At 47.2% G+C, this 27,879-nt stretch overlaps 1 protein-coding gene across 2 annotated transcripts in view; it reads right to left on the bottom strand.

Moving 5' to 3' along the window:
* Positions 1–3,430: 3,430 nt before the first annotated feature.
* The window catches only part of MTUS2 (microtubule associated scaffold protein 2), a 447,573-nt gene continuing 423,124 nt past the window's right edge, over positions 3,431–27,879 (bottom strand). For both annotated transcript variants that reach the window (XM_090273746.1, XM_090273749.1), the window contains 6 exons: positions 24,325–24,430; positions 20,882–20,955; positions 11,023–11,121; positions 9,880–9,999; positions 7,332–7,429; positions 3,431–6,269 (listed from right to left, as the gene is read on the bottom strand). In XM_090273746.1, coding sequence (XP_090129872.1) covers positions 6,056–6,269; positions 7,332–7,429; positions 9,880–9,999; positions 11,023–11,121; positions 20,882–20,955; positions 24,325–24,430 — 711 coding nt within the window. In that variant the 3' untranslated portion in view covers positions 3,431–6,055. The remainder of the gene's footprint in view (positions 6,270–7,331; positions 7,430–9,879; positions 10,000–11,022; positions 11,122–20,881; positions 20,956–24,324; positions 24,431–27,879) is intronic.

Raw genomic sequence — 27,879 nt, forward strand, 5'->3', positions numbered from 1 at the left:
GGCTTGTCCTGGGGAAGAGTAGTGTCGACCTGGTCATCCACCAAAATGGTAAACTAGACCACAGACCCTGAAAGTGTGAGTGTCCCCAACACGCTCCCAGGGTGTGCAGTGTCTGGGGACACGGGCAGAAAGGGGTTCATTGTGTCCCCCAGCCGGCTCCTCCAGGGCGACTTCTCGGTTAGAGGTCGCCAGTGAGCCCGGCCACTGACTTTCAAAAGCCGCCGGCATCAGACTGTTCCAGAGAGCCCAGGACTGGGGCAGGGGGTGCGCACGCCGCCCACTAAGTACCAGCCTGGGCCACGCGGGAAGCAGAGCCTGATTCCACAGCGCCACACTGCCACCTGGTGACAAGAAGGCAGCCGGCCGAGTTACTTGGCAGGGTTTCAACCCTTTCTTAGGAAAGACGCCGTGAGCCCCAGAAACGATCCAGTCTGCAGGCCTGAGGGGGTGCGGGGGGGGGGGGCCACATGGAGCACCTTCTCCTAGCACAGTTTGGTCATAATACACTTGTGGTAAACCCAGGACTGCGCCAACACCTTGGCATTTGCATTAATGAGGAATCCCATGTAGGCTCTTCACCAGGCAACAGAGGGGAACTGCTGCCACCTTGCAAACCCACCATTCCAGCCCAGCTTGGCTCAGCCTCCAGAGCTGGGCAGGGTCGGAAGACCTACTGGGGATCCCTCTTCGAAGGTAACAGATTCATTTGAGCATATCAAACCTGTCCACCAACCTATCGATATACAGTGCAAAAAAAGGCACTGTGAGAAAAGGCTCAGGGACCAAAACAGGCAGTTCTTTGCTAATGAGGGGAGCCCTATCAGCTTGCTGCTCAGCATGGTCAGCACCTAATCCTAGGGGAATCTGGCTGAGTTGGGGACGGGAGAAGCTGGGCAGGGTATACTTTCCCCTGGATGCTTTAAAATTTTACTCCTGCCCTGACCTGTGTGGCTCGGTTGGTGTCGCCTCAATAAGCGAAAGGTAGCCAGCTGCTTCCCAGTCAGGGCACATGTCTGGGCCACAGGTTCAGTTCCTGGGGTGGTGGTGGGGAAGGGCATTCAAGGGGCAAGCGATTGATGTTTCTTTCTCACATAGATGTTGCTCTCCCTCTTTCCCACTCCTTTCTCCTCTCTCTAAAAATAAATACATAATTTAAAAAATGTTTACGCCTTAAAACAATGTAATCAGTGGGGGTGGTAGACACCAGTGAGTGAGCACATGAACTGTGTGGCTGTCACATTCAAAATGACTGAGTGAGCAAAGCAGCAAATGAGTCAGCCCCCCTACAGCCCAGATTTGGTGCCCTGTGACTTCTGACTTTTCCCCAAACTAAAATCACCTTTGAAAAGGAAGAGATTTCAGGCCATCGATGGGATTCAAGAAAATACAACGGGGAAGCTGATGGTTATTGGGAGAACTGTGTGAGGTGCCAAGGTGCCTACTTTAAAGGGGACTGAGGCACCATTGTCCTGTGTACAATGTTTCTTGTATCTTCTTCAATAAACATCTCTGTTTTTCATAGTACATGGCTGGATACTTTCTGGACAGACCTCCATAACACACAGATACAGATGCAGTGTGGTGATAGCCAGAAAGAAAGGGGAGGGGTGTGGGTGGAAAGGGACAAAGGTGGGGAGGATGGGGCAGAAAGAGACTTTATTGGGGTGATGGGCTCATAAGGCAGTGTGGTGTGCTGATGATGTTGAGTTGTACACTTGAAACCTGTATGGTTTTGTGAACCAATGTCATACCAACAAATTCAATTTTTTTAAAAAGAGGTTTAAGAGAAGCAAACTTCAGTGATTTATTTCCCCTTGTCTTACCAACTAGGACAGAATACCAGCCTTTTGGAGTGTTTTTTTTGTGTGTGTGTATTTAAGCATTTAACCCAAACTCTCTAGTGAGCAGAACTGTGACTCTTGCTAACAGGACGCAGTCCCGGAGATCTGGCTTGATGCCTGTGGTCTAAGGTAGCACTGGCTGTGCAAACTGGCTGTGAGAAGTGCAGGCACACCTCGTTTCCATGTGCTTTGATTGATTGTGTCTTACAGATGTCGTCTTTTTGTTTTTGTGTGTGTGTGTGTTTTTTAACAAATTGAAGGTAAGACCTTCCACCAGTTAAAAGATCACAACTTGCTTTACTGCAATATTTGCTTTATTGTGGTCTGGAACTGAACCCGCAGTATCTCTGAGGTACCCACTTCTGGGTTTCTACCTGAGCATCACTCCTTCCTGCTGAGATGACCCAAGTCCCCCATCCAGGGAGAGTGGGCTGTGCAAGGCTCCTTGGCATAGAGGAGGTGATGGAGTGGTTGACTTCAGAAGTCTCCTCTGCCTGCTGCCAATCAGCTGTGGGAGCAGACGGTTCTCTGCAAAGAGGAGGAAGTGGCTCTAATGCTGTTTGTTACACATGCCAGAGGTTGAGTCTCCCATCTGCTCCTCTGTTCAGTGAAGCTGAGACCTCATGTGTAGGGGAAAGGAAACGGAAGGTTATTATAAAAGTGGAAGGCACAAGGCACCCTGAAAAACACTAACAGGCTGGGACAAGTTGACAAGTGAATCATTAATAAATAAGTAGGCGCCATCAGTAATCTGGAAGCATGGGTGTCTCAGAGGGGATTCCGTGGTCCTTGCAGGTCTGGAAGTGACTTGAGGTGATTTGTTCAGCGGTTGTTCAGCAGGACAGACTTACTGCAGTCTCCCTAAAGTCACTGCCACCCCTGTATGCCCAGCAAAACCACCACAGGGAACTGGACAGCTATGGATCTTCCTTGTGACCCAGCTAGGGCAGGCTGGCCAAACTGGCTACAACCCAGCTTGAGGCCAGGATGGGTGGAGCAAGTGCTTTCAGTTTGAACAAGTGTGCTGCCTGCATGAGGAGTCTTGTGGTAAGAACCGTAGAGCTGTCCAGGGTCCTGTGTTGTCCTGTTGGTGTGAGAAAACCTGACAGGTTGTCCAAGCATGGTAAGGAACTGCTGTGACCAAGGCCACCACACCCGGGCTCCTCTCTTGCCTCCCATGAGGCAAGACTTAGGACACATCAAGCTTTCGTCGGGGGTAGAAACAGACCCTCATCTAGGTCTGAATTATAACTCGATGGTGAAAGGATTGTTTTCAATCTTTTGTGTCCTTTTTCCCATGGACTCCAGCCCACCCAACCTACTGAAGACAGCCGAGCAGAGTAGTCACTGAGCTCCCCAAAGTCAGGACTGGATGCTGAGGATCCCAGGCTGCAAATATGGGTGTGGGGACCTCGGACCTGCTGAGTCAGGGCCAGGGGTTCTGGAGACTCATGGCTGACTCTGGCAAACACAGAAATAAACCAAGCCTGCCAAACACCTCCCTGGCTGCCCTGCCTCAGGTTCCAGCCTAAATTTCCTGAAGCTGGAGCCAGCCAGGCTAAGTTACATGAAATTCATGTCACAGAAGCTCCTTTAAATTAATTTTAATATGCTTCAAACACAAAAATGCAACATAGAAAGTGTGGGGGCCGGGTAAGAAATGTGTGATCCCATTCAAACAATCACACCCAATGTGTCAGCCGACCAGCCTTCTCCCATTCTGACACCCAACCAGAATCCTGCCCCAGCTTTGGGGACTACAGGTGGGGAAGAGCACTGACTCAGCTCTCAAATGCCAAGAAAAGGTTGGTGAGGTTTGGTGGGTTTGTCTGAGGCAGGTGGGGGGCTGCAGCATCTGTATGTGGAAACAGCTCCAGCCTGGGAGGTGGATGACAGGACTTCCATGTCGAGAGGGGTCCAAGTCCTAAAGGCGTGCAGGTAGAGTGGCAAAACGGCACAACAGCTGCCACCTCTCATGTTCCAGGATAAGAGCCAGACGTGATGGGTGTCCATGACAAACAGATGAAGCCATGGCAATCTAGGAATAAGTTCAAGTGCCCAAGGTGAGAGCTGGTCACGGCAGAGTTCCAGTCCACCTGGTGAGGGATTACTCAGTGCCAACTTCGCTACACCTTTGACCACACTAGGCTAACACACTGTAGCACATCCTAACAGAAGACTGAAATCTGTATTGCTATATAACTGCATTTAGCAGGTGCCCCTATGGACGCAGTTCCTAATTTGGAGAGCTGAGCTACCACTGAACCCATGTTTGCAGGTGGTGCCACTAAAAGAAGACGTAACTGGGTACTTTGTCAATGTGGCGTGATCTACTCTAATGGAATGCCCAACTCAATATCACAGCAGCATGCAGAGAACAAAAGGCAAAAAGAAATGTTTATTTGATGGCTATCTACTGTGCATGCCCCGAGGATGGTAAGAGCCTTTGATGTTTCCTAGAAACGAGATGGACTTGAGGCCAGGAAGCCCAGTCTTGACTCATGCAGGGAACACAGGCCAGGTCTGTCTTCACGCCAGCCAAGCAGGAGGGCCTCCGGTTAAGCCAACCCTTTCCTTTCGGGCACGGTCTCTTCCCCATCACAGATGTCCCTGCATGAGTCTACTTGCTTTGGTCATGCTCAAAGACAGCCCTGCACTCAGGCCAATTTCCGGAGGCCTCAGGGAGGAAAGTGCAGGGTCTCTGTCACAAACAGGAAACAAAGGCATCGTTATCATCACCATATCAGCTGTTAAAACTACTTCTCTTTCGGGGTGTCATGCTCCTAACCTTCCACAGTACTACAGGAATGCCATTCACATTCTAATTCTATCTTTTCAGAGACAGATGCCAGTCCAGTAGCCAGTGACTGCTGGCTAGCTGCTTCAGTGGGCTCCTCTCTGTGGAAGAACCTCCTGGGTCTAAGACTGGACCATGGCCAGCTGTGGCACTGCTCGATGATCCTGCAGAAAATATACCTGGGTTCCTGGGAGGTCATGTGATGGTCCAGCACAGTGTGGAACTGGTCTCCCAGGACAGGAGAATTGGCTCTCTGGAAGCCCCTGCTAGAACCCCTGAGCCATCTCAAGGTACAGTAATGGGACTGAATTATTGAACCAAACTGAAGGGGACGAGGCTATTAAATGGGAGGCTGAGGGTCATATTGGTGGGTGGACCATTTGGAGCATCAGATTGGAGCAAATCACATAGAATGCCAGAGCTTCCCTACTCTGTGCTCAGTCAAAGCACAGGCCCTGTCAGTCTTTCTTGAGACCAGAGGGCAAATGGTCTTTGTCAACTCCAAGGTCATCCTCACTCTCACTCCAGAAGGGCATGCTCTTCCATGTTTTCCCAAGAGTACCACAGCTGGATGACAGATTCCAAAATTCCATTTGGGAAAAAAGGCAAAACTTGTGTTTACAAGACTATAGATGATTCACTGTTATGAGTAATGTCTGGAAAGCTGTTAAACCCCGCAGGGTTTCCCATTGCTCTCCCTTATCCACTCATGACAGGAGCATTAATAATTAAAACCTGCGAATGGAATAATAGTGACTTCACATCATGTTGACTGAGAAGCTGATTGTGATTGTTCCAAAGGCAGTTACCGTTCACAAGTCGCTGGTGTTTGTGTTAAATACAGTACCACTTGGTGGCAGGTCAAAAGGCGCTTCTTCTCTGTATCTTTTTTTTTTTTTCCCTTTGCTATTTTGGGTAGAAATATTCTTGGGAAGCTAGATAGAAACGCATTTTCATTTCCCAATTATTCTTAGGCACAAGTTAGAAAACTGCTGACCTTCACCAAAATATGTCAGCATTTCATTGTTATAAAAAATGAAATTCAGGACCACTGCATGTGCAAATACGTACATCTAAATATATATACACATTGGTGCAGTACACAATGATTATTCAGTGTAGATTTCAAACTGAGCTATTTGTCACTAACCTGAAATTCTGCAGTGAAATTCATCATTCAAGAACAATTGGCATTTCTTTCTTTTGGCTCTAACTATGGTCAAACATTTGTACATCAGACGCTACTGTGAACACTTTCCTAAGTGTCAATACCAGGACAGTCTCACACCAGGATCAGGAGGCACTCCGTGAGGGTGCCGCTCTGCAGCTACTGAGCATGCGTGCCGGTCAAGACTCCCTTCAGGTGGAAGCGTAGGGTGCACGAGGAGGCACAGCTCTGGAGGGCTGCATGGTGGCATCATCTGGGCGTTGTGCTGACTCTGGCAGGTGATGGGGGCCCGGAGGAGGAGCTGCGGTAAACAGGGGATGTGGGGGAGAGTTTAATTGGGCTGGTTGGGTCCCCAGTTTGGAGCTTCCAGAGCAGCTCTTCATTGGTCCGGCTCAACCTCTTCTTCTCCTGGGTCTCTTTCTCCACATACTCCTGGAGATTAGCGTTTTCCTCTGACAGCTGTCTGCATGGGGAGAAGAAGACACCATCAAGCAGCCTTCATGCCAGAAGGCCTGAGCTTGAGATTTGCCAGGCCAAGGACGCAGGGTAAAAGGAGGATATGACTGACACCTGCGGGAACAATGGGGATCAGCTGGGCCACTGTCACCCAGAACCTTGGCTGAATCATGATTGCCACTTGTCCTGCCAACGCATCCCTTCCCAGAGCCTCCCTGCCAACAGTGGATCTGCTTGCATTCCTCTGCTCTCATCTGGGAAGTGCTGCTGTGCAGTAGGCAGAGCAGAAGCCAGGGGAGAAGAGGGGAGGAGAGAGGGAGCTGGCGCAGGAGGGCTGCCCAGGAAGCCTGGGGATAGTGATGTTGACAGTAATGATGGCACAGGCATGGAGGCTGTCAGCCCTAAAAGACAAGGGCCAGAGGTTGCTTCTTTGAATTGGCGGCATCCAACCTGGGGCCTGGCACGGGTATCCCAGAGACGACTCAGCCCTCATGGAAATACATAACCTCTAGCTGGCTCTTGAAGCTCCAAACCCTGTTTTACCACTGACTGACAGCAGAAGGAGGTATCCCCACATCCTTCCTTGAAAGTTGGGGGACCTCAGTGCAGGGGACCAAGATGAAAACAATGATACTCAGAAACAGCTGCATTTGGCCACACGACTTCTCTCTGACTCGTTCCATCCTTGCTGTCCTTTGCATAGGGCTAGCCCTTCATTGCCTGGGCCAGGCTGGCCCAGGCCCAGGACAACAGCTCAGCACCCCAGGAAGACATGGGTCTGCACTGCTGAGCTAATAGAACACAGGGGCGCTCACATGGTGGTTCTCTTTTGCTTGGTATCACCCAGCTGACACCCCTCTCCAAGATATTCTTCAAGAACAAAGCCATTCAGCAACAAGCAGTGTCAGGGGCTCCTGCCACATGTTTTTGGATTGTCAGGGAAGTGGCACAGCTCAGAGGAATGAGGTAAATTGGATGTTGGGACAAATGCAGAGTCCTCAAGCTCAAGAGCAAAGCCACTTTGTGGGTGACACATGATTTGTAAGTTTAGACACTCAGGTCCGCCTACCTTGTGACCACAGTATTCTGGTCAATCCTTGCTTTGAGATCTTCATTCTGCTGCTGGAGTACTTGGATCTTCTCCTCCAGGAGAATGTTCTTTTCTGCCTGTAAAGGGTGCAGTGTTAACAGAGGCCCTCAGTAGGGCCATCTGACAGGAAGGAGACCATTGCCTTTGGAAGATTATCAAGAAGAGTTGTTTCTGCAAACTACAGTGCGCAGTGCATTGGTGGGTTGTAAAATCAGGTTAGAGGGGTGTGGCCAGCATTAAAAAAAAACCCAATCAAAATAAAGCAAAAGAGAATACCAGCATGTACTACACATAGTAAAAGTAAGTATTGTTATACATATTTTAGATAAACAGTGTTATTTCACGTGTGCCTATGTATATACTGGAATCCTGTGTGGGATGTATTTTTTATAGGAAGTGCCCCCAAGCCCTTGCCACTGTCAGAGATAAGCCATGATCAGCACCAGGACCTAGTTTGGCTGATGGGTCCCATGGTCCTTCCCAAGGGGTAACCTGTGCTGTATCACCCTCCCTGGCTGGGCAGGCATGCACCCTATGACATTCTAAATTCGTGGAGAGATGGAAATATAATGTGCACACATTTTTACTTCAAGGTTCTGGGCAGCAGGAACACAAAGCACAAGACCAGCTTGGCACACTATCAGAAAGTCACATCATCCAGGCTGTTAGTGCCCTATAATTTATGCCATTCTCTCTGTCAGAGGGTCCCGCAGGGCCCGAGATCTGGCTGAAGTACAGTTCCATTCTCAGAGGAAGTTAAAAATAAATTATTTTTTGAAAAGAATGTGACAAATTCACTATTAGAGTAGTTAATCTTCAAAGAAAACTTACCTCTCCAGGGATAAGGGTGAGGAATCAGAGCCAAAGGACTGGCCTCTGTCCCTGCTCTGCAGCAAGGCACCTTCACCCCAGCCCTCCTCTTTACTTCCAGAAGTAGAAAGCAATTAAATAGGCTTTTTTTTTTTTTTTTTTTTGCTGGGAAGAGTTTCTGGAATAAGTCATGCATGCCTACAGAATGCCTGGAGCCTAGCTAAAAACAGCCACACCAAACCCAAGGCTTGTGGGTGATCAAACAACTAGATGCGGATGGCCTAGCCTGGAGGAGAAGGGTTGCGGTCCCCATGTTGGCCTGACTACAAGCAGGGCCAGGAAGGCAGGGCTTTGTCCATGAGCCTTGCACTGGTCTCAGGTGTGGTCTTTTTGGGAAGCTCGGGCTGCTGAATGCTGCCAGGCAGCCAACGTTAGCCAGGATGCCGGTAGCAGACACTCACACCCAGCTCTGCCCTCTCCTAACTGATAAGCACCAGAGCAGCAAGACATGTCTGCAGAAAGGGACTAGACAACTGAATGCAACTCATGGTGCTCCATCAGCTCCTGGTTTGCGTAAACCAGCTTTAAGGACATTTCTGAGACAAATGGAGAACTTTAAAAGTTAGACCAGATGATCAGTTATTGAGATGGTTCATACAGGAGGCAACCAACTGATGTTTCTCTCTCACATCAATGTTTCTCTCTCTCTCTCTTTCTCATTCTTCCTTCCTCTATCTCTAAAATCAGTGTACATATCCTAGAGTGAGGATTAAAAAAATTACTGAGATGCTAAGTTAATGAGTTCCTAACTGAAAGGAAATGGAACACAAAATACTTGTATGTGTGTAAGGGGTGTCTGGGGTATGCACACGTGTACAGAGAAAAAGTTCTGGAAATTGTTAACAGCAGTAGAAATATATTTTAATTTTCTTATTTTCATTTATCTTATCATCTCCTATAATTCACACATTTTCCTTTTATGTTATTAAAAGTTTGTTTTACATGTAACAATAAAAAAAAAAAAAAAGGAGAAAAACCTGTAAGACACTGTCTGAGAGCCTTGGGCCAAATTCCACATCAGGATGGTATCACCTTGGAAACAGGCTTCTCTGCTACTAACTTTGGACAACTATCTTCACCTCCAGCCCTGGCATGGCCCTTGTGCCTGCAGGTAGGGGAGTGAACTTTGGGGTGCTCTGTTCCACCAAAGGGGCACCCTTTGCTGGTTCTGTGGGATCCAGGCTGAAAGGTGAGGCAGAGTGTCGAGAAAATGCTGGGTGGGGGCTCCCACCTCGGCTTGGCCACTGATTGGCTCTGGGTGAGATGCCCTGTCCCCAGGCCTCCACTGCCAACCTGTAAAAGGAGGTTCCTGGTGGCACCTCCTTCACGGCACTGCTGTCAGAGTTAGTGAACAAATGCACCGAAAGTGCTCTGCGGGATGTCTGGCACTCGCTGGTGATGCTCATCTATGCTGCCTCATCACACATCCCCCCCAGGGGGGAGTGAGGGCGTGATGGGTCAGGGACGGAGGCAGGCAATCCAGAGGGCTCCAGTTGTACAAAATGGAGTCACCTCTGAGAGTCCTCACTGGAACTCCTGGCTTCCTAAGATGGGACCTTGCACTAAGGGGAAGGGCCCACGTCCTGAAAGGCATCACTGTGGACATCAGTGATGGCAGTGGGTTATGGGGCTCTTTCCAGGAAACACATGGACTCACCAACTTTTCCAGCTCAATGATTTTCTTTTCCTGCTGGTGTATTTGCTGATTCTTCATCTCTAAGACCTGCTTCAGACTCTTCATGTCCTCTTCCAAGTGTTGATAGGGAGCCAGTGCGACCTACAGTGGCAGAGAGCAACAAGCTAGTTACAGGGTCTCAGCAAAGGCCACTGCTCACCAAGGTCATGGATTCCACTGAAGCTAGCCTTCTTTAACAAGCAGCCCAGAGAGAGAGACAACATTAGCTCACACATCTTCCCTGGTAAGTACTAAAAATCCCACTCCCTGGGGAAAAGAAGAGAGAAAGCTTTCACCCCTAAAGAGTCTGGATGCTGGAATGGCTGGAAACCACACGCCCATCCCCAAAAGCAAACTCGTGGAGTAAAAGGAGTAACTTCAACGTTGGCTCCTGACGGTCACACAGACCACTTGATTCAGCAGATGGGTAGGGATTTCCACATCCCACTTGTGCCCATGGAGGGCCCCACCCCAGTACAGGAAATGAGCAAAGTGGGTTAAAGAGCAGAAAAGGCACTTCAGGAAAAGAAAGGTTAGAGTGAGGTTGCCAGGTGTAACCGTATACATATGAAATTATGTTGTCTGAATTTCAGATGAACAACTTTTTTTAAAAAATATAAGTATCAACAGGCATGTACTTGTACTAAAAGAATCCACTTCTCCGTAAGTCAGATTTAACTAGTGTGATGTGTTTTACGTGGCAACCCTACAGAAGAGAGAAGGAATTTTGCCAGCTTTTGGGAGAAAGCCCTCTGCCTGCTAACCCGGGAGTCAGTGCGTCACGGAAGCTGGGAGAGGACAGGTGCACAGGTGGTCTCGGCCAGGGCACGAGTTCCAGGCCGAGCTTGTCACAGGCGCTCAGGGACAGCGGCTGGAGAGTGGGGTGCAATGGGGCAGGATTCACATTTAGATGGAGAAACCCACAGCCACCCTGTGTCGGGAGTGCTGACGGGAACATGTTTGCAATCCCAGGGAGGCCCTGACCAGCTCTCACTTCGGCAATGGATTAGCACAGAGGCCCTGTCCCTGGGGAGACTGCTGAGGAAGCCACGTGTCTTCCTGGGGTGGGGTTCCAGAGACCCCTGGTGAGGCCCCGCAGGTGCCGGAGCCTGGGAGCTCGACTACCTCCAGCTGCTCTTCAGTGTTTTTCCTCAAAGCTTCCTCAAAGCGTCTGGCTCGGTCCCGCAGAGACTGGCTCTGGAAGGTCAGTGTGTCCACCTGGTCCTGCAAGTAATGACACACGAAGTCCATTTCAGTCCACTGTGGACGCTGCAGCCTGGGGAGCGCGGTGAGTCGGCCCCTGTGTAAAACGCCACGGACATCAAGCTGAGGCACGCATTCCCCGCAGTGTGACCACCCACATCAACCTTGCCTGTCTCCTAGCCTTGGTTCTTGCTGCCCCCATCCCCGTTTCACACCCCAGCTCTCCCTGGCTTCACCAGCCAGCTCCCTGTCATTCCAGGGTTGCCTCTAGCCTCCACTCGGCCTCCCTGGGCCTCAGAGCTGGGCACAGGTCCCTGAGGTTAGCTGAGTCTGTTCTCCCTTTTTGGACCACCTGTCCCCTCAATTTAGAACCCTTGTTTAGATCGTGCTCCTGGCCCCTGGCACACACCAGCCTCAGGGCAGGCCCCTGTGTGCAGGCGGAGTGAGTTCATGTCTGAGGAGCCACTGCACCCCTTCCCTGGCTCACCCCGCCCTGGCAACTCCAGCAATGACTGATCGTCAATGTTCTCTGCCCAATGACACCATTTCTGTAAGATTAGAACCCAGGGTCTTCTGATGAACTCTTCTCAGAAGAGAAATGGCCTTTCCACCCAGTATGAGGAGGTCGTCGTCGTCGTTGGAAGCCATCCGTCTCGAGAGACGATGGCATAGCTTCTTGAGAGTCTATCTGCACCGCCGAGAATGGCTGTGCAGTCCGACTCGGGAGTGACAATCCCTGCCGCACTTGTTACAGGTGAAGGTGGATGGCTGTTGTTGCTGGTATTGTAAATTATGTAATTCTATATAATCACACTGTAATGTATGCAGCGCTTGGCTTGACTCATTTCTTTATCATGGCAGACAACCCTTGGCAGGTTTCTTGTCCCATTTTATTAAAAAAAATTTATTTATTTAATTTAGAGAGAGGGGAAAGGAGGGAGAAAGAGAGGGAGAGAAACATCAATGCATGAGAGAAACATTGATTGGTTGCCTCTTGCATGCACCCAGTGGGGGACCTGGCCCATAACTGAGGCATGTGCCCTGACTTGGAATCAAACTGGTGACCTTTCAGTCCACGGGACAATGCCTAACCCAGTGATCCACACCAGTCAAGGCTCGTCCTCTTTTGTTTGTTTGTTTGTTTCCAGTTCCTTCCATTTCATTTTTGAGAAACAAAAGCACCCCCCTACTTCACCCCAGAACCATTAAATGCAAAGGCTGGTGTGTTCAGGCAATGGAGTTGTCAGTGGGAGTTTGTACCACAGGGCCTGGCAAACGTAGGTCAGAGCACTGGGCAGGCCGGGCGGAGCAGCAGCACTCATCCACAGCACTGGGGCAGCCGCTTTCCAGAACATGACTCTCAAATTGCCTACCTCACTATGGGGCTCCTACCCCATGTCTGTCGGCACTGTCAGAGGCAGCATTTCTTCCAAGCCTCTCCTCCTCCATTAAAAACAGAACAGCAAAGAACTCATCAGGCAAATACCACCTAGGATGGGTCTCAAGTATCAAACTGTGGCTTTTCTGCCTTACTCACTATGATTCAAAACTGACCTACAGGCACACACAGGTGTGCAGCAGTCAGCCAGCACAGACTGTTTTCCAACCTGGGTTGGCTCCTGTATCTCAAGTGAGAGGTACAAAGACCCAGCTGGTGACCTGACCCAGCACTGGCCACTTAGGAGCTAATTAATGGCATGATAATACTAGTGATGATGATAAAAAATAGCAAATAATAATATATGTAACTATTAAAATAGCAATAGCTGCTACTTATTAGCATTTTTCATGAGCCAGCCTAATGCTGCACACACATTACTTTCTTTAATCAAGGAAGGTACTGTTATCACCACCATTTCACAGATGAGTAAACGAAGGTTCGCAGAGCTTGCGTATCGTCCAAGGTTTCAAAACTAGTAAGAGGGGGTTCTGTGGGAAATAAACCCAGGAGCTCAAATCTCTTACCACCAAGCCTGTTTCTCTAGTTGCCAGTTGCTCAAAGAAGTTGGCTTGAGCAACTTCATCTTCCTTGCACCAAATAACCTCCAGCCCAAATGGATTCTGCCCATGGGATGTCACAGCTAAAATATGTACAATGCATGACCCTGAGATGACAGGCGCAGAATGAAGATTTACTCAACGATGAAACAAAGCTCTTGCTTCTTTGTGGTTTTGGGCTGGGTGGGGTTTCTCTGACATCACAGTTGGGTTTTCACTTCCCTAGTGTGCATTCCTTGAGGATAGCACATCCGATGGTATGAGAGGTGGTGTGTAGGCAGGATAGGTAGTAAACTAAGGCAGGGAGAAGGAGGAAGGCATGCCTCACCCATTGATTCAGCAGCCCTGAGCCCAGTCTGGTAAGATTGCGGAGTATTACGAACATCACAAGCAGAGATAGTGCAGGAGGAGGGGAGTCCTTGAGACTCTGTGTCCTGGGAAAAGGAGCCTCTGTAGCAATTTCACTAACTGCTGCAGCAATTCCATTAACTAAGACAAAAGAGCCTTTACTCAAAAGAGCTGAGAAAGAAAGCCATTGTAGGTTTAGAAGTGGGAGAAGGAAGGGGAACCTATAAACTGACTAAGGAATATAACCCCCGAGTGCCCACTTATAGCCAGGTACTCAAGTGTGTAGAACAAACTTACTAACAAACCTACTAATAGCTTATTTTCTCTATATATTTCTTAAATAAACTTGTTATCTCATGTCCACTATATGTGTTGTCCCTCGCTTGAATTCATCTCTCGCAAGCAAGAAAAGAACTGAGGCAGGAGTCCCCTGACTAGGGCCACCCGGTAACATCTTTTGGTGCTGTGACTTGGATTCCATCCACCCTTGGTCTCCAGTTGCCTGGAGCACAGTGAGTATGGATGGTCTCACTAACAATGTTGTATTGCCTATTACACCTTTGGGGTTAAAGGAGACACAGCAGTGCTGTGGAGGAGGGATATTAAGACATGCTGGGCTTGTGCTTGGAGGCAGAAACAAGCATAGGACCTAAAATGAGTGCTTGGGTTTTCCTAGGCTCTGAAGACCGAAGAGGCACATCGTCCCTCCGGTCCAAGTTCTTGGGTATCCCTCTGTGAGTGGGGGCCTCGTGGAGGTGTCTGGGGTTAATAATCCCTAAGACCTGAAGGGGCCTTTTAGGAAACCCCTATCACTGTAATGTACCCACTACACAAGTCCCTAGTTTTTTCTACCTCTAAACCAAGACCAGGGAACAAATATGTTTGAAATATTGACCTATCGTAAGCCTGCTGCCTCTCTCCCCCAAGGTACAGTGTTTTATTTGCCAAGGGAGTGTCTTGCTCTCTCTCCCTCTCAAGAAATAGTGGTGCCCCTTCTTGGGCATAAACCTTTTATGTTCTCCTAAATCTTAAGGGTACCAAGGAAACTTGCAGCCAGGTGAACAGTGGGCAGCAGAAGCTCGACCTAGGCTTATCCCTTGATCCTGTCCTCAGGGCCGCCTTTTCCTCCGGCTTCCAGGTGACCAAGGAAGCCTTGCCTTAGCTCGCTCCTTTCCTATCACTTTTCTAAGGAGCCAAAGTAGCTTCCTAGGCTGTATCCTGTTACATCCTCCACCCTAAGTCTTTCCTTTGTTTCACTGTTTCCAGAAGCAATGGCTTCCCCTCCCTCAATATAAAAGAGAAAAATTGGTACTTCTAAAACTGAAGTGGCTAAAGGTCGCCCTATCTTGATATCTCCCCCTTCTTCTCTAGCCTCCTTGCAGTTGTCAAGGTCACTAGATAGTAAAACAGCTCACTTTTGAGCACTGTATCTGCCAATGAGGAAAAGAACTATTTCTAAAAGTTATAAAATATATCCAGAAATGTATTAATCTAAAGAATGCTAATTACTTATTCTAATTACAATTCTAATAAAGTTGAGAAAGAACATAGAGTTTTAGTAATAAAAGGTAATATATAGAACTAAAACTGGTTATTAATGTCTAGATAACCTAAAAGCGACTAGGAAAGTTTCAGAGGGTCTGTGTAAGTTGCAGAAGGATTGTGTACACAGCAGAAGGTCTGTTGAAAAAGGATTGTGTAAAGGGAAAGAGCAAAAAGAGAAGAAATTGAAGAAGTGGGAAAAAAGGGAATGAGACATACAGGAAGAAAGAACATTGGAGTAGGAAACTCAAGAAGGGAAATAGAAATGAGGAAAACTAGAAATACAAAAGAAAAGGAAAGGCACATAAATAAATAGTAAAGACAATTTTAATGACAAATAAAAAAGTCAAAAGCTCTGTTTGATTTTCCAAAACCAATTGTTATTTCCCAACAGAAACCCGAGGTATAATCAAACAGTGGAAGGCAAATTAGTTAATTCAAAATATTGTTACAAAAAGCCAATTCCTTTGTCAACTGTAATCACTGACTTATGACCTAGCTTAGACTGACTCACAGGTTGTTCTCTCCCACGCCGCACTGTAGATGAAAAGCAGCACCAGGATGACCTGCTAGGGCTTAGGCTGATCAACTAGCTGGCCATCATACTCAACAGTGCATATCAACCAGGCGGAAGTGCAATCCCAGATCCGGAGCCTAACTGGATCTATCAAACTGGGACAGACAAGGACAAGAGGGAATACAAGTTCTGCCTTTATTATTAACTGAAGCTTTACAAAAGTACACAAATATCAACCCTAAGTCTGCCGAGGGCGGAATACTTCTGGGGATACATTTTACCCCCAGACATCAAAAGGAAGTTACAAAAGCTAGCCTTAGAACCCCAGACCCCCACTGAGCAACTGGAAGAGATAACTCGCAGTGTTTTTAACACTTGAGACAGGGCAGAGGAAGAGCAGAAAGCCACCTCCCGATGGAAACAAAAGGTCACTTGCCAGCTGTAGCTTTAAGTCCTATGCCATTTCAGGGTCACCCAGCCCTCAGAAATCCAGAAAAGGATGAGACAGTCTTGCCATTATCTCGAGGGGCAGTCCTGCACTGCCCATCGGCCATGAGACAGCCTTGCCACCTCCCATATCTTATGTTTTTTCTTTTTCTGAATGGTGAATCAAAAGTCCGTTTCTGCTGGTACTCCTCTAAGAGGCAAAGCCAGAAGACCACTGTGTGGCTTAGTTCCTGTGCCCTGAAGGACTGACTGAAGCTCGCTCTGAAGGTTCCTTATAAAATTCCAGACATTCTGGAAACCCAGTATCTGAGGGGGGTTCCCCTCAAAAGAGCGGGGCCTCCTACACACTTTTCCAAGATCCTGCCAACTGGTAAGCTACTCCCTAACTGGCTTCACTGGCTGAAGGAAGGCAGAGAAAAAAACACTCTCATCCTCTGGAAGGATTGGGTCCATCACGGAAATGTCTGTTCTGAATACTCAGGGTCTTGGGTCCTGGGATGCCGAGCCCTCAGGTCACGACTCCAGGACACTGTGTTATCTAGCCTTCTGGTATTTCTTCCTTCCATATGGGAAATCAGGAGTCCATTCCAGGCAGGACCCCACTGGCCTGTATCCTTTCCAACTGGCCACAGTTTGATACCCAAACTCTAAAGAAGAAAAGACTAGTATTCTTTCCCAATACTGTTTGGCCTCAATATCAGTTAGCTGATGGGAAATCCTGGCCACTACAGAGAAGCTTCAATCACAATACTATGTTCCAACTTGATCTCTTTTGCAAATGCCTAGGCAGGTGACCAGAAATCCCCTATGTATGAGGGGTAGAGGGGACCTGTGCTACAAATATAAGCTAATTCTTAGCACAGTGCCATCTACTGGTCATTGCATGGGCACCTCCCTGTCCATACCTGCACCTTTGGGAAAAGCCCCTTTAGAAGAGGCGCTCTCAACATCTTTATCACTACTGCCATAACCAGGACCTCCAACTCAATTAGCAATCCTCACGCCTTCCAGCAACAGGTCTTCTCCACTGACCAAGCTTTTACCATTGATCAAGTCTGCAGTAGAAAGTGGCCCTCAGCTAGTACGTAAGCCATTCTCTCTCGTAGAACTTAAACAGTTTAAGGCAAACTTGGGATTCTACTCCGACAACCCAGGTAACATAGATGCCTTCCAAGAACTTATCCTAGCCTAGGAGTTAACTTGGAAGGACACTACAGTTGTCTTGGGGCAGACCATATCAGATCTTGAGTAGGAAAAGGTAATAAAGGAAGCCAGAAAGTTTGCTAACTTACACCTATCTGATAGCAAATACCCCACAGGAGACATAGCAGTTCCATCAGCAAAACCTGAATGGAACTACAATAACTCTTATCAAAACTGGGAAAGATATCACTTTCTAATTTGTGTTAAAGTGGGCCTCAAGGCAGGCTGACAAAAGGCCACTAATTATGTCAAGGTCTCCACTGTCAGCTAAGGCCCAAATGAGAATCCCACTATATTTTTAGGAAGGCTAAGAGAGCCACTTGTCAAACACACCAATCTGGATTTAGAATTATATGAAGGCCGGATTATACCGAGGTCTGTCCAGAAAAAGTCCAGCCATTTTTAACATAATGAGAACAGTTTGCGTGACATCAATATAACCTGGCAGCCAAGGAGAGTGGACTACTGCATCGTGCGTGCGTGAACAATGATGACTTCACTGTACTAGTCAGTGGGGGTGGTAGACACTGTTGAGTGAGCATGTGTACTGTGTGGCCATCACATTCAAAATGACTGAGAGAGTACAGCAACCAGTCTGCATCCAATTTTGCATTAAGTTTGAACATTCCTCCATGGAAATTACTTGGGTGATTCAGAAGGCTGCAGCTATGGGCAATTGGTGATTGGCAGCTTCATCACGACAGCACACCCACTCATGCATCCTGTCTCGTGCAGAGTTTTTTTGCAAAATATCAAATCAGCCAGGTGACTCAGTCCCCCGACAGCCTAGATTGGGTGCCCTGTGACTTCTGGCTTTTCCCCAAACTAAAGTCACCTTTGAAAGGGAAGAGATTTGAGACCCTCGATGAGATTCAAGGGAATACAATGAGGCAGCTGATGGAGACTGGGAGAACTGTGTAAAGTCTCAAGGTGCCTACTTTGAAGGGGACTGAGGTGTCATTGTCCTATGTACGATGTTTCTTGTATCTTGTATCTTCTTCAATAAATGTCTATTTTTCATTGAACATGGATGGATACTTTCTGGACAGGCCTCGCACTAAAAGATAAGTTTCTAATCCAATTTGCCTTCGATATTAGAAAAAAACTCCAGAAGCTTATTCAGGAACATGGAGTCTCCTTGAATAATGTGTTAACTACAGCCAATACAGTCTTCTACAACTGGCATCAAGAGAAAGGTGCCAGGGCTCAAGGGAAGGAGAAAAAGAAGATTAGGCATGTCCAAATTCTAGCCACCCTTGTGGGACAGCCACATCCCACTGGCCCTTTCAGGTCCACTACCAAAGACACTATGTGTTTTATATGTCAAGAGATGGGGCACTGGGCCAAAGAATGTCCAAACCATGACAAGCCACCTCAGACATCATGCCGTAAGTGCAGGGAGGCAGGCCACTGGCAGCACTCTATCCTTGGGCTGAAGAGCCCCGTGACCTGAGGCCACGAACGCCTTGCAGATAGTAACTTGGGACTGAAGCTGCCCGCCCCAGTCAGCCTCACCTCAAGAGGTTACCGTTACTGGACTGGAGCCTAGGGTAGGTAGGACAGTAATTTTCTTATTGAATAGTGGAGCCACCTACTCTGTCCTTACTTCCTTCTCTGGACCCCGCTCCCCAGAGTCCTGCACTGTCGTGTGAGTAGCAGGAAAGCCAACAACCAAAACTTTCACTCCTCCTTTGGGCTCCCTCTGAGACCAGTATTTCTTGACACATTCTTTTCTCATAGTCCCAGAGTGTCTGACCTTTCTACTCAGAAGGAGCCTCCAAAACAGCAGGACATTACTACCTACTCTGGTGAGCTATTAGAGGACCTCAAATTCCTCTTCAAGAATAAAAATCCTGTTCCAAGTAACACAACAACTAGGCCTCAATATAATCGCCTTTCTCATATTTCTGATAGTCTTTCTACCAGCCTGTCAATATGCTCATCTCTTCCCCGAGAAAGGAATGTTTTTGTCCTTGTTAGAGTTAGCCTTTATCAAATAAAGTCCCAAGTCCTCTACTAACCCTTTTATCAACTTTGTGGCCTCCAGAATACAACAATTACTGTCAACTCCTGGGACCCCAGCTCTGGACATTCATCATGGACCAATGGACAAGCACTTCCATCCACCTCCTCTGACTAATAATAGTTAGAAAGTGGACAAAACCCAAAGAAGTATCAATGTCCTTTTCATAGCAGGAACTAGCTGGAGTTTTGTGGCCCCAAAGTCCCCAAATATTTGGGTTCTGAATGCTTGGGGTGGGGGGGAATGTTAGGTAGGATAGGTGGAAACTAAAGCAGGGAGGAGGAGGAAGGCATGTCTCACCCACTCATTCAGCAGCCCTGAGCCCAGTCTGGTAAGATTGCCGGACGTTCCAGACATCACAAGCAAAGGTAGTGCAGGAGAAGGGGAGTCCTTGAGACTCTATGTACTGGGAAAGGAAGCCTCTGTGGCAATTTCATTAACTTTACTAACTGAGAAAGGAAGCTTTTGTGGCTGTACATTATTCCCAAGGTTTAGAAGGGGGAGCAGGAGGGGGAACCTAGACACTGACTAAGGTATACAATCCCTGAGCCCTAATAGTCAGGGCACACAGATTAGCTGGGTGCCCACTTGTAGCCAGGTGCTCAAGTGTATAGAACAAACTTACTTACAAACCTACTAATAGCTTATTTTCTCCATATATTTTAAAAATAAACTTGTTATCTCATGTCCACTATACGTGCTGTCTCTCGCTTGAATTCATCTCTTATGAACAAGACAAGAGCTCACTTGGGTCTCCCCAGTGGCAATTTGGGGTAAATTTGACAAGGATGAGCCACATGAGGGCTGCATATTGCAGGCCCATCGATTGGTCAGTGGTGGGCTCACTGCAGGCTGTTTCCCATTGAAAATTTTTGAATAGGACACTCAGTAGCTGTGACATTGGTATCTGCACAGTCCTGGGTTTTGTGCAGTGAACATTGCCAGGGGAAAGTGGGCCACAGGAGAAGCAAAAATCCCTGGCTTTGTATTAGTTATGGTCATCAGTGGACATTCATTGTTATCGTCCAGGTGTGAGTGTCCCTAGTATTTAAAAAATAATTTTGATCAGATGTTCATAGGTGGGAATGGAAGCAGGGCCACCAACCTCACCCTAGCTTCCCAGGGAGGAGGGAGGTGCCGGTGTTCTGAGGGACTATTCATTCTCCTGTTAAGAGGTCAGAAGGAAGCCAGGCTGTGCCCTGGCATCTGAGACCCACACTTCCTGTAGCTTGGCAGTGGGAGGCAGAGAAGGTTCTTTTTGTCCCCCCACCTCCCTGTGATTATAGTCCTTTTTCTAATTCCCAGACATGTCCTATGGCTTCTGCCCTTCACAATACTCCTCACACGATTCCCCAGCCTAGAATGCTCTTCTCCCAAGTCCTCCCCCTTCCTTACATACAGCTCAGTGACTCTTCTGACCACAGCAAGGGTGGTACAACCTCTCAAAGCTCCTGCGGCACTCACTAGTGCTAGTACTCATTTGGTGCAAGCACGCATTACCTTTTGTGGTTGTCTGTCACTGTCTGTGTCACAACTTCCTGAGTAGACAGTAAATTCCTGAGGACAAGGAGAATGTCCCATCTCCCTCTATATCCCAATGCTCAGCACAGGGCCCAGTACATAGAAGGTGCTGGATAAATGTTTGTGGGCAGAAACTAATGATGCTGTCATTAGCTTGACATCAGCAGTAAGGAGATATTGACCTGTAAGGACAGCCGCAGTTTTTCAAAATTGTCTTCCAAGTCTTTCTTTTCAAGCTCGTGGGTAGACATCAGTTCTGGAGAAAAGACATTAAATTGTTAAGTTGGTATTTTTTCTGAAAAGGATCAAACAAGACTTTTGCCAGACTAAATGAGAGACTTGGGTGAATGAGGAACACTACTATATGGCACACTGGAGCCTAAAGAGGCTGCTCCCGTACTTTGGAATTGTATGTGGTGTTATTTAGAAGAGAAAGAAAAAGGAAGGGAATAGGAGAAAGGGAGAGAAAAAGAGGGAAAGAGGAAAAAGTGAGGGAGAAGCAAGTAAGGGCACACACACACACACACACACACACACACTCATTTCTATACCTTGCTTTCCCAACATCCTGGCGAAGTCAGAGTCTCCACCCACAGTCCTCATTGATTCTCCAAGTTTTCCCAATGGTAAAACAACTCGGTGATCAATGTTATTTCTCTTTCTTCTTCCCCTCCCAGGGTCACTCTTTCTTTCCACCACGAAGCAGCCCTCTGGGCTAAAGGAGAGAGCTTTCAGGGAGAGGGAGCCGAGAGCAGCCCCTGTGGTGCCTGGCTTGCCAGAGACAACGGCCAGTGCTGTGTGTGCCAGGCCTCTGAGCCACACTCTGAAAACCACAGATCTCTAGGCTTTGCTTGAGCAAAGGGCAATGTGAAGACACTAGACAGAAGAGAGAACTAATGGGGTTGGTTCCTCTTGGAGAGTCTGGAACCATTCTGTTCTGTACAAAGTGGCATTCCAGTAATAATTTGCAAGGTGGGTAGAAAGAGATGTCATGTAAGACTTAGTAAGCAAGTAGATTCAATTTTCCTCCAGATGGGTACAGTCTTATTAGCTGGGTAAAGCCCATCTCATTCTGGCTACAAAAACACTTTGTTTGCCTGTTATAAATGGAGGGAGAAAAGGTCTCATTAATCAGCCTGGTTCACACATGCTTCAGACAGGAGATACTGGAGACCGACAAGTATCATTCTGGCTGGCCAGAGCTGCAATTCAGAGAAACTTGGCGGTTTCCTTTGATCCAAGCCTTTGAACTAATGATGGTAACAGTGCCTAAGAAATCCAGTTGTTACAACTGAAATTTACATTTGAAAAAAAAAAAAGAAAAAGATTTGTGCTGATTTCATTAACATAAAACCATGTAGTCTTTTTGTCTACCTGCCTCTGTCTAAATGATTAGTTTTAATAGCCATTGAGAACATTGTCCTGACCATAATTTTGAGATTTTTGCCACTGTTAACTATACTATATAATTCAAAGGCCCCCTAGGATGTGGTGTCTAAACAAAGCTTTGCTGGTGAGAAAAATCTACTAGGTCTGTTTACATGAAAATCCAGCACCAAAGGCAACACTGTGGCTCCCTGCACCATTTCCCTTCACATTCGCTTTCAAAGTCCTTTCTACAGCGCAGTGATGGGCTTTGGGGTGCTTACAGGTGATCCGAATATCCCCTAAAAAAGGCAGTCAGTATCTATCCTGGCCATGGCTAATATCTATGTACCCATAATGTACTTAATTATTTTAAAGTCATGACACTCTGTCCCATACTTAATACTGTGCTCTAAGACAATGGTTCTCAAATTTTGCTGCATATTAGAATTGCCCGGGGAGCTTAAAAAAAAAAAAAATCCTGATGCCTGATTTGTACCTCAGAGCAACTAAATTGGAATCTCTGAGGTAGGATTTACTCATCAGTGTTTTTTTAAAAATTTCCCAGGAGGTCCCAAAGTGTGGCCCAGCATGGGAACTGGCATATAATGCTGTTTCTGCCCCAGACGTCTTTGTGGACGTTTTTTCTGTATAGCTAACTAACTGGCTGTAAGGCTATTTTTCTGTAAACAAGATAAAATAACTGGTTGACAGTTTAGGGTTTTGGGATTGTTGTTCAGTTTCATTTCTCCATTGATGATTCTCATGGTTAGTCCCATTTTTATATTCTATGTAAATGCTAGCAAGCCCTCCTAATGTTCTATTCTGGGATGAATAGACATGTGATGCTGGTCTCAAAACAGTTAGCATTTATTCCCAATGAGATGATTTGTCCCAAGAGCTGGTTTCTTATGTTGGAACCCTGTAGAAAGGGAGGCCAAGGGCCCCCTCTGAGGGTGCAGAGGTGAACCCACAACTCCCACAGAAGGAAGACAACTGCTTAGGTACAACGTACAAAATGAAGTCAGTTATTTGAGCAGCATTACCGTGAATCTATACACATTTTAAATAAAGTCTTAATTTTGTTATTCCTTTTCTTCTTGTCTCATTATGTCTTTTTAAACGTGCCTCCATTTGTTGTGACTTTATCTTCTTTTTACAGCAAAATTACCTTACAGACAATTATATGTGAAAATGTGTGTGTGTGGCAAGAATGCTTATGGCAAAGGTGCAAAAATGCCTACAACAGGAAACTGGCACTCTCCGTGTGAGATGCGTTCTCAGGACACCCGTGGTACCTTGAACAGGTTCTCAGGAAATGCCCTCCCTGGTGTGCCCACCGCTTGGGCTTTTTCCTGCACTAACTGCTCCCCGAGGGCGGTATTGGTGCTTCAGGGAGGCACTGATGTGAGTGCTGGTTACTGCACAAGGGGCTTGGTGTCCACAAAGAACATTTAAAAATAATAAAAGACTGACTTTAATTCTTAAAAATTTTAAATTTATTAATTTTAAGTTTATGAGTCCATTGTTAAATTTCTGGCTGGGGGAAAAGTGGGAGGAGAGAAAAATGAAAAATAAGTTGTATATTTCGTAGAAATGCATGTTAATGCTGTAAAAAGCTTCTTTCACGAAGTCAAAATCTTAGTAGTATTTAGTACATGTTGCTGTTGTTGCCATAACCTAGAGTACCCAAAGGAAATTTAAAGTGACCAGAGACCATTTAAGCCCTTGGTGAATGTGGTCTGTGAGCTCAAGGTGTGGACCCAGATCCAGTGTGATGCTGCTGAGCTCCCGAAGGCACCCGAGTATGGGAAGGGTGTGTCCACACGGGGACTAACATTTGATTTCGTAAGGCCAAGACAAAGCCCAGATTTCCAGGCTGTCTTTAGCATAGTGGCTCTCAAGCATGGCTACCCATCAGACTCAGCTCCGGAGCTTTATAAAATCTTGATGCCCAGGCTGCACCCCAGCCCAGCTGCATGGGAGCCTTGCAGTGGGCCCTGGGCTGGCACCAGTCTCCTGTTACAGCACCACGGATTCCAACATCCAGGCAAGGTTGAGAGTAACTGCCTCAGAAGAAAGAAATGCTACTGGGATCCTGGCTTTCCATCTTTCCTTTCCACAGCAAGCAACACAAAGGACACGCCAGGAAGGAAAGGAAGGAAGAAAGGAAAGTGGGACAGAGAGCAGGAGGTGCTCCTATGTCTTGGGCTCACACGGCTCACCCCTGCTGGCGGCACACACCTAGGATGGTATCTACCTTGGACTTTGTGCTCGTGGTCATCCTGCAGGATCGCAATGGCCAGCGTGTGGTTATTTTCCATCTCTAGGAGAGCAGCCTCATGACTGGCGGTGATATCGTCTACCTGCAGAAGAGTCACAGTTAAGGTTACGCAGAGCTGGGATGGGTGGCAGTGATATCCTCACTGCTTGGAGCACAGAGATGGAATTCAATGAGTAGAAGGGTCAGTGGTCCAAAATTCAAGGACAAGCCATTCTACTGAGATGACAGCTGCCCTCATCCTTTTGCTAAGGCAGGAGAGCCTGGGTCTGGTGCTGATGTGGCAGCTCCTGGAGTCAGGTTATCTGCAGGAGGATGGCAGCCCCCAGTGGGGGGTAGCTGCCAGAACCCCCTCTTTACCATCCAAGGCCTTGCTTTGGACCATCTGCTCCACATTCCCACTCCTCCTCCTCATACCAATCACTCTGTGGGGTGATAGGTGATAAGGAAAGGGGGAGGGACACCCTTTCTAGGTGGTCTGTCTGTTTCTCAGTGGCAGGTGGGAGCACACTGCACACGATAAGTGGAGGGAACTAACACCTACTAAGCTCCTTGCTATCAGCTACTCCCTTGAACCCTCCCAGCAACACTGCCCATCTTATAGGAAGCTGAGGCTTGTCGAGGTTTGAAACATTTTGCCCAAGGCTTGGTAAGGGGCAGAGCCAGCAGCCATCTCAAAGACGAAGCTCCCTCAAACACAGCCCTGCTGCCTTCCCAGCCAGACTACACCTAAGTGCCTTAGGAGCCTCTCACCAAGGTCAAGGCAGCTGCAGACTGGTGTGCTCACGGCACCTGCTTCCTAGCCATCAGCTTGCAATCTGGGCTTCCTGTCCAGCAATGTGAGTGTGGTCCTGGCTAGGGCTGCTCGTGGTCTGGCCACGGGTCATTTCCAGTAGCTTAACCACAAGTAGCACAGCCAGCCTAGGATTTTTTATTTTCATTCTTCCTCATCTCTGCCCCAGCCCCCACCATGTGTACTGCTTTTGTTTTTTTGTTTGTTGTGGCTAACTGCTTTAACTTCAACTGTATGACTTAAAGGAGTAATTGCATAAAATGACCTCTCCCTGCACTGGCAAACCAGAACAGTGTTTTTCCAAAATCTTTGTCAGTGACCATTGCAAAAAAAAATACTATTATATATTGTAATACAGCACACACACAAAACCAAAGTTGCAAAACAATACCTTTCCCTCCTAGTTGCAATATTCTGTTTAATTTTTTATTCCATTTTACTTTGTTTATTTCAAAATGCTGGTAGGCTTACAAATGAGTCAAAACCTGGCATTTGAAAAACAGGGTAGCAGGAAATGTGTCCAGGTCCGGAGGCTGCTTGGTGGACCAGTTAAACACACTGCTTCCAGCTGGTAATATTCAGCTGCTGCTTAGGGTCCTTTGTTTTCAGGAGGATACTTCATGGGCTGACCTTTCAGCTGAAGAGGAAGGGCTCTCCACAGGAAAGGAGTGGATCCATGCGAGTATTTTTATTTTAAAATGGGATAGATTTTCATTCTGGATACTATAATTGCATGCAGAATTTGCCTAACTTTTCTCTCCTAAGGTAAATGAGAACTTCATCCATGAAAACAGAAATATCACTGGCAAAACCAACAATGAACTAACTCTACAGTGTTAGGAAAGCTGTATCACATTTTCTAAAACAAAGATTTTATTTATTTATTTTTAGAGAGGAGAAGGGAGAGAGAAAGATAGGGAGAGAAACATCAGTATGTGGTTGCCTCTCATATACCCCCAACTGGGGGCCTGGCCCATGACCGAGGCATGTGCCCTGACTGAGAATTGAACCAGTGACCCTCTGGTTCACAAGCCGGCACTCAATCCACTGAGCCACACCAGCCAGGGCTGCATCACGGTTTTTAAATCAATGTGATATGCAATGATTCACTTTTATTTACTGGCCATTCTTGATTAAACAATGTTTTACTTAAGGCTCAGAACTATGACTCCATTCAGCAGAAAGCCTGATTACCACAGTATGTAATTGTCCAATTCCTGTTTATATGAGGTTTTTATAGAATCTTTGTCTGAAGCATTTCAGTCTCTTAAAAAATAAATCACTGGTTTAAAAAAATGAAACTGTATTTTCTTTCTGCTTCATTACTAACACCAGTTGAGCTGAGCGCACGCACACTGTCTGTAGACACAGGTACCCACACAGTCTTTGGATGTTGTTACCCAGTTCAGTCTAAAGAAAAGTCTTTGGTCAGTCCTTGGTGTGATTCTAATTTATTGGGCTCTTACACAAATTGCCATGTACCAGAAGAGTGTCCTGTGTCCCTGGTGGTGAAGATGCTCTGACTGGCAGCACTACATTATGCCTGCAGCTGAACGTACGCCTTTCTGGTTTGTTGGGAGGCAGGTCTTTGATTTAGTGGTGACATAATACCATGCCCAATATATTAAGCATGATGGAAGGATATGATCTATCTGTTACAGCCCCTCAGAGGTGTTCTATGAGTGAAATACTGATCCCCTAACTCTGAAAGGCCATATGCAATAAGAGAAAACTAATGTGAGCTGATGAGCCATGATTTGGGCACAAGAATCCTTACTCTTCAGTAATTAAAGTTTCTATACATCTTTATGGTTTTTAAAGAGTGTTCCCTCTATGGAAAAGGGGCCGTCTACTCTTAGCCACCCTCTTTCTTGTCATACATAGTATCAATCCCCATGACTATTCCTCCCACGGCTTGGCTGCTTTCCAGAGCACGGCCTCACACTCTGAAGCAGCCAGTGAGAAATCTCAGCCTGAGGAGACCTTGAAACCTTCTGCAGGCATTTGAAGGGACTCAAACATGCTGACCGAAGGGAAACACCAGATCATTTGATTCATTGTCAGGCCACGGCAAACTTAGGCTGGGTGAAGCACCCTTCTCTTGGGACCCCTTTCCCCCACTGCTGAGCCACCCTCGTTCCTCCTCAGGAAGACAGAGCTGTGGGCTGAGCCATGGAGGAGCCTGTCACTGTGCCCGTCCAATAGCCTCCCGCCATGTGGAGAAGCAGCTGTTTCCAAAGCAGGCTCCATTCCTGCAGGGCCTTTTGGTTCAGCTCGTCTCAGCAACAGAAGAGCAAAAGGTTGGAAAGCCACCCTTGCAAATGGGTAAGGTACAGCTGTGGGCTTCCTTCACTGAGCAAAATGCAATTATCTGAGGCTCTGGCAATATCACCGAGAAACAACTTACATTTAGAATGAAGATGCATGTGCTTTATCTAGTCTCAGCTTTATTCATTAAACCCAAACCAGGTTAAACTCCCACTGACCCCCATCCGAGACACATATTCCTATCTGGTGGCACAGAGGGAACTGCCTGTGTTTACTCTCTCCAGGGCTCTATTACTGACTATCCTTCCCTTCCCTTCCATGCCTGCTTATAATGCCCTGGGTGTCTATCTACTCAGAGTGGGCAGCCAGGCATCCCAGAGCACCCAGTGCCCCTTTGTTGCGTTCCAGGATGTAACTTCTGCCCCTTCCACAGCCCACCACACAGGGCAGGCAGGTGTTCACAGAGGCCCCCC

The sequence above is a fragment of the Furipterus horrens genome, unplaced genomic scaffold, assembly GCF_987537825.1.
Source record: "Furipterus horrens unplaced genomic scaffold, mFurHor1.1.pri manual_scaffold_4, whole genome shotgun sequence".
Classification (NCBI taxonomy): Eukaryota; Metazoa; Chordata; class Mammalia; order Chiroptera; family Furipteridae; genus Furipterus; species Furipterus horrens.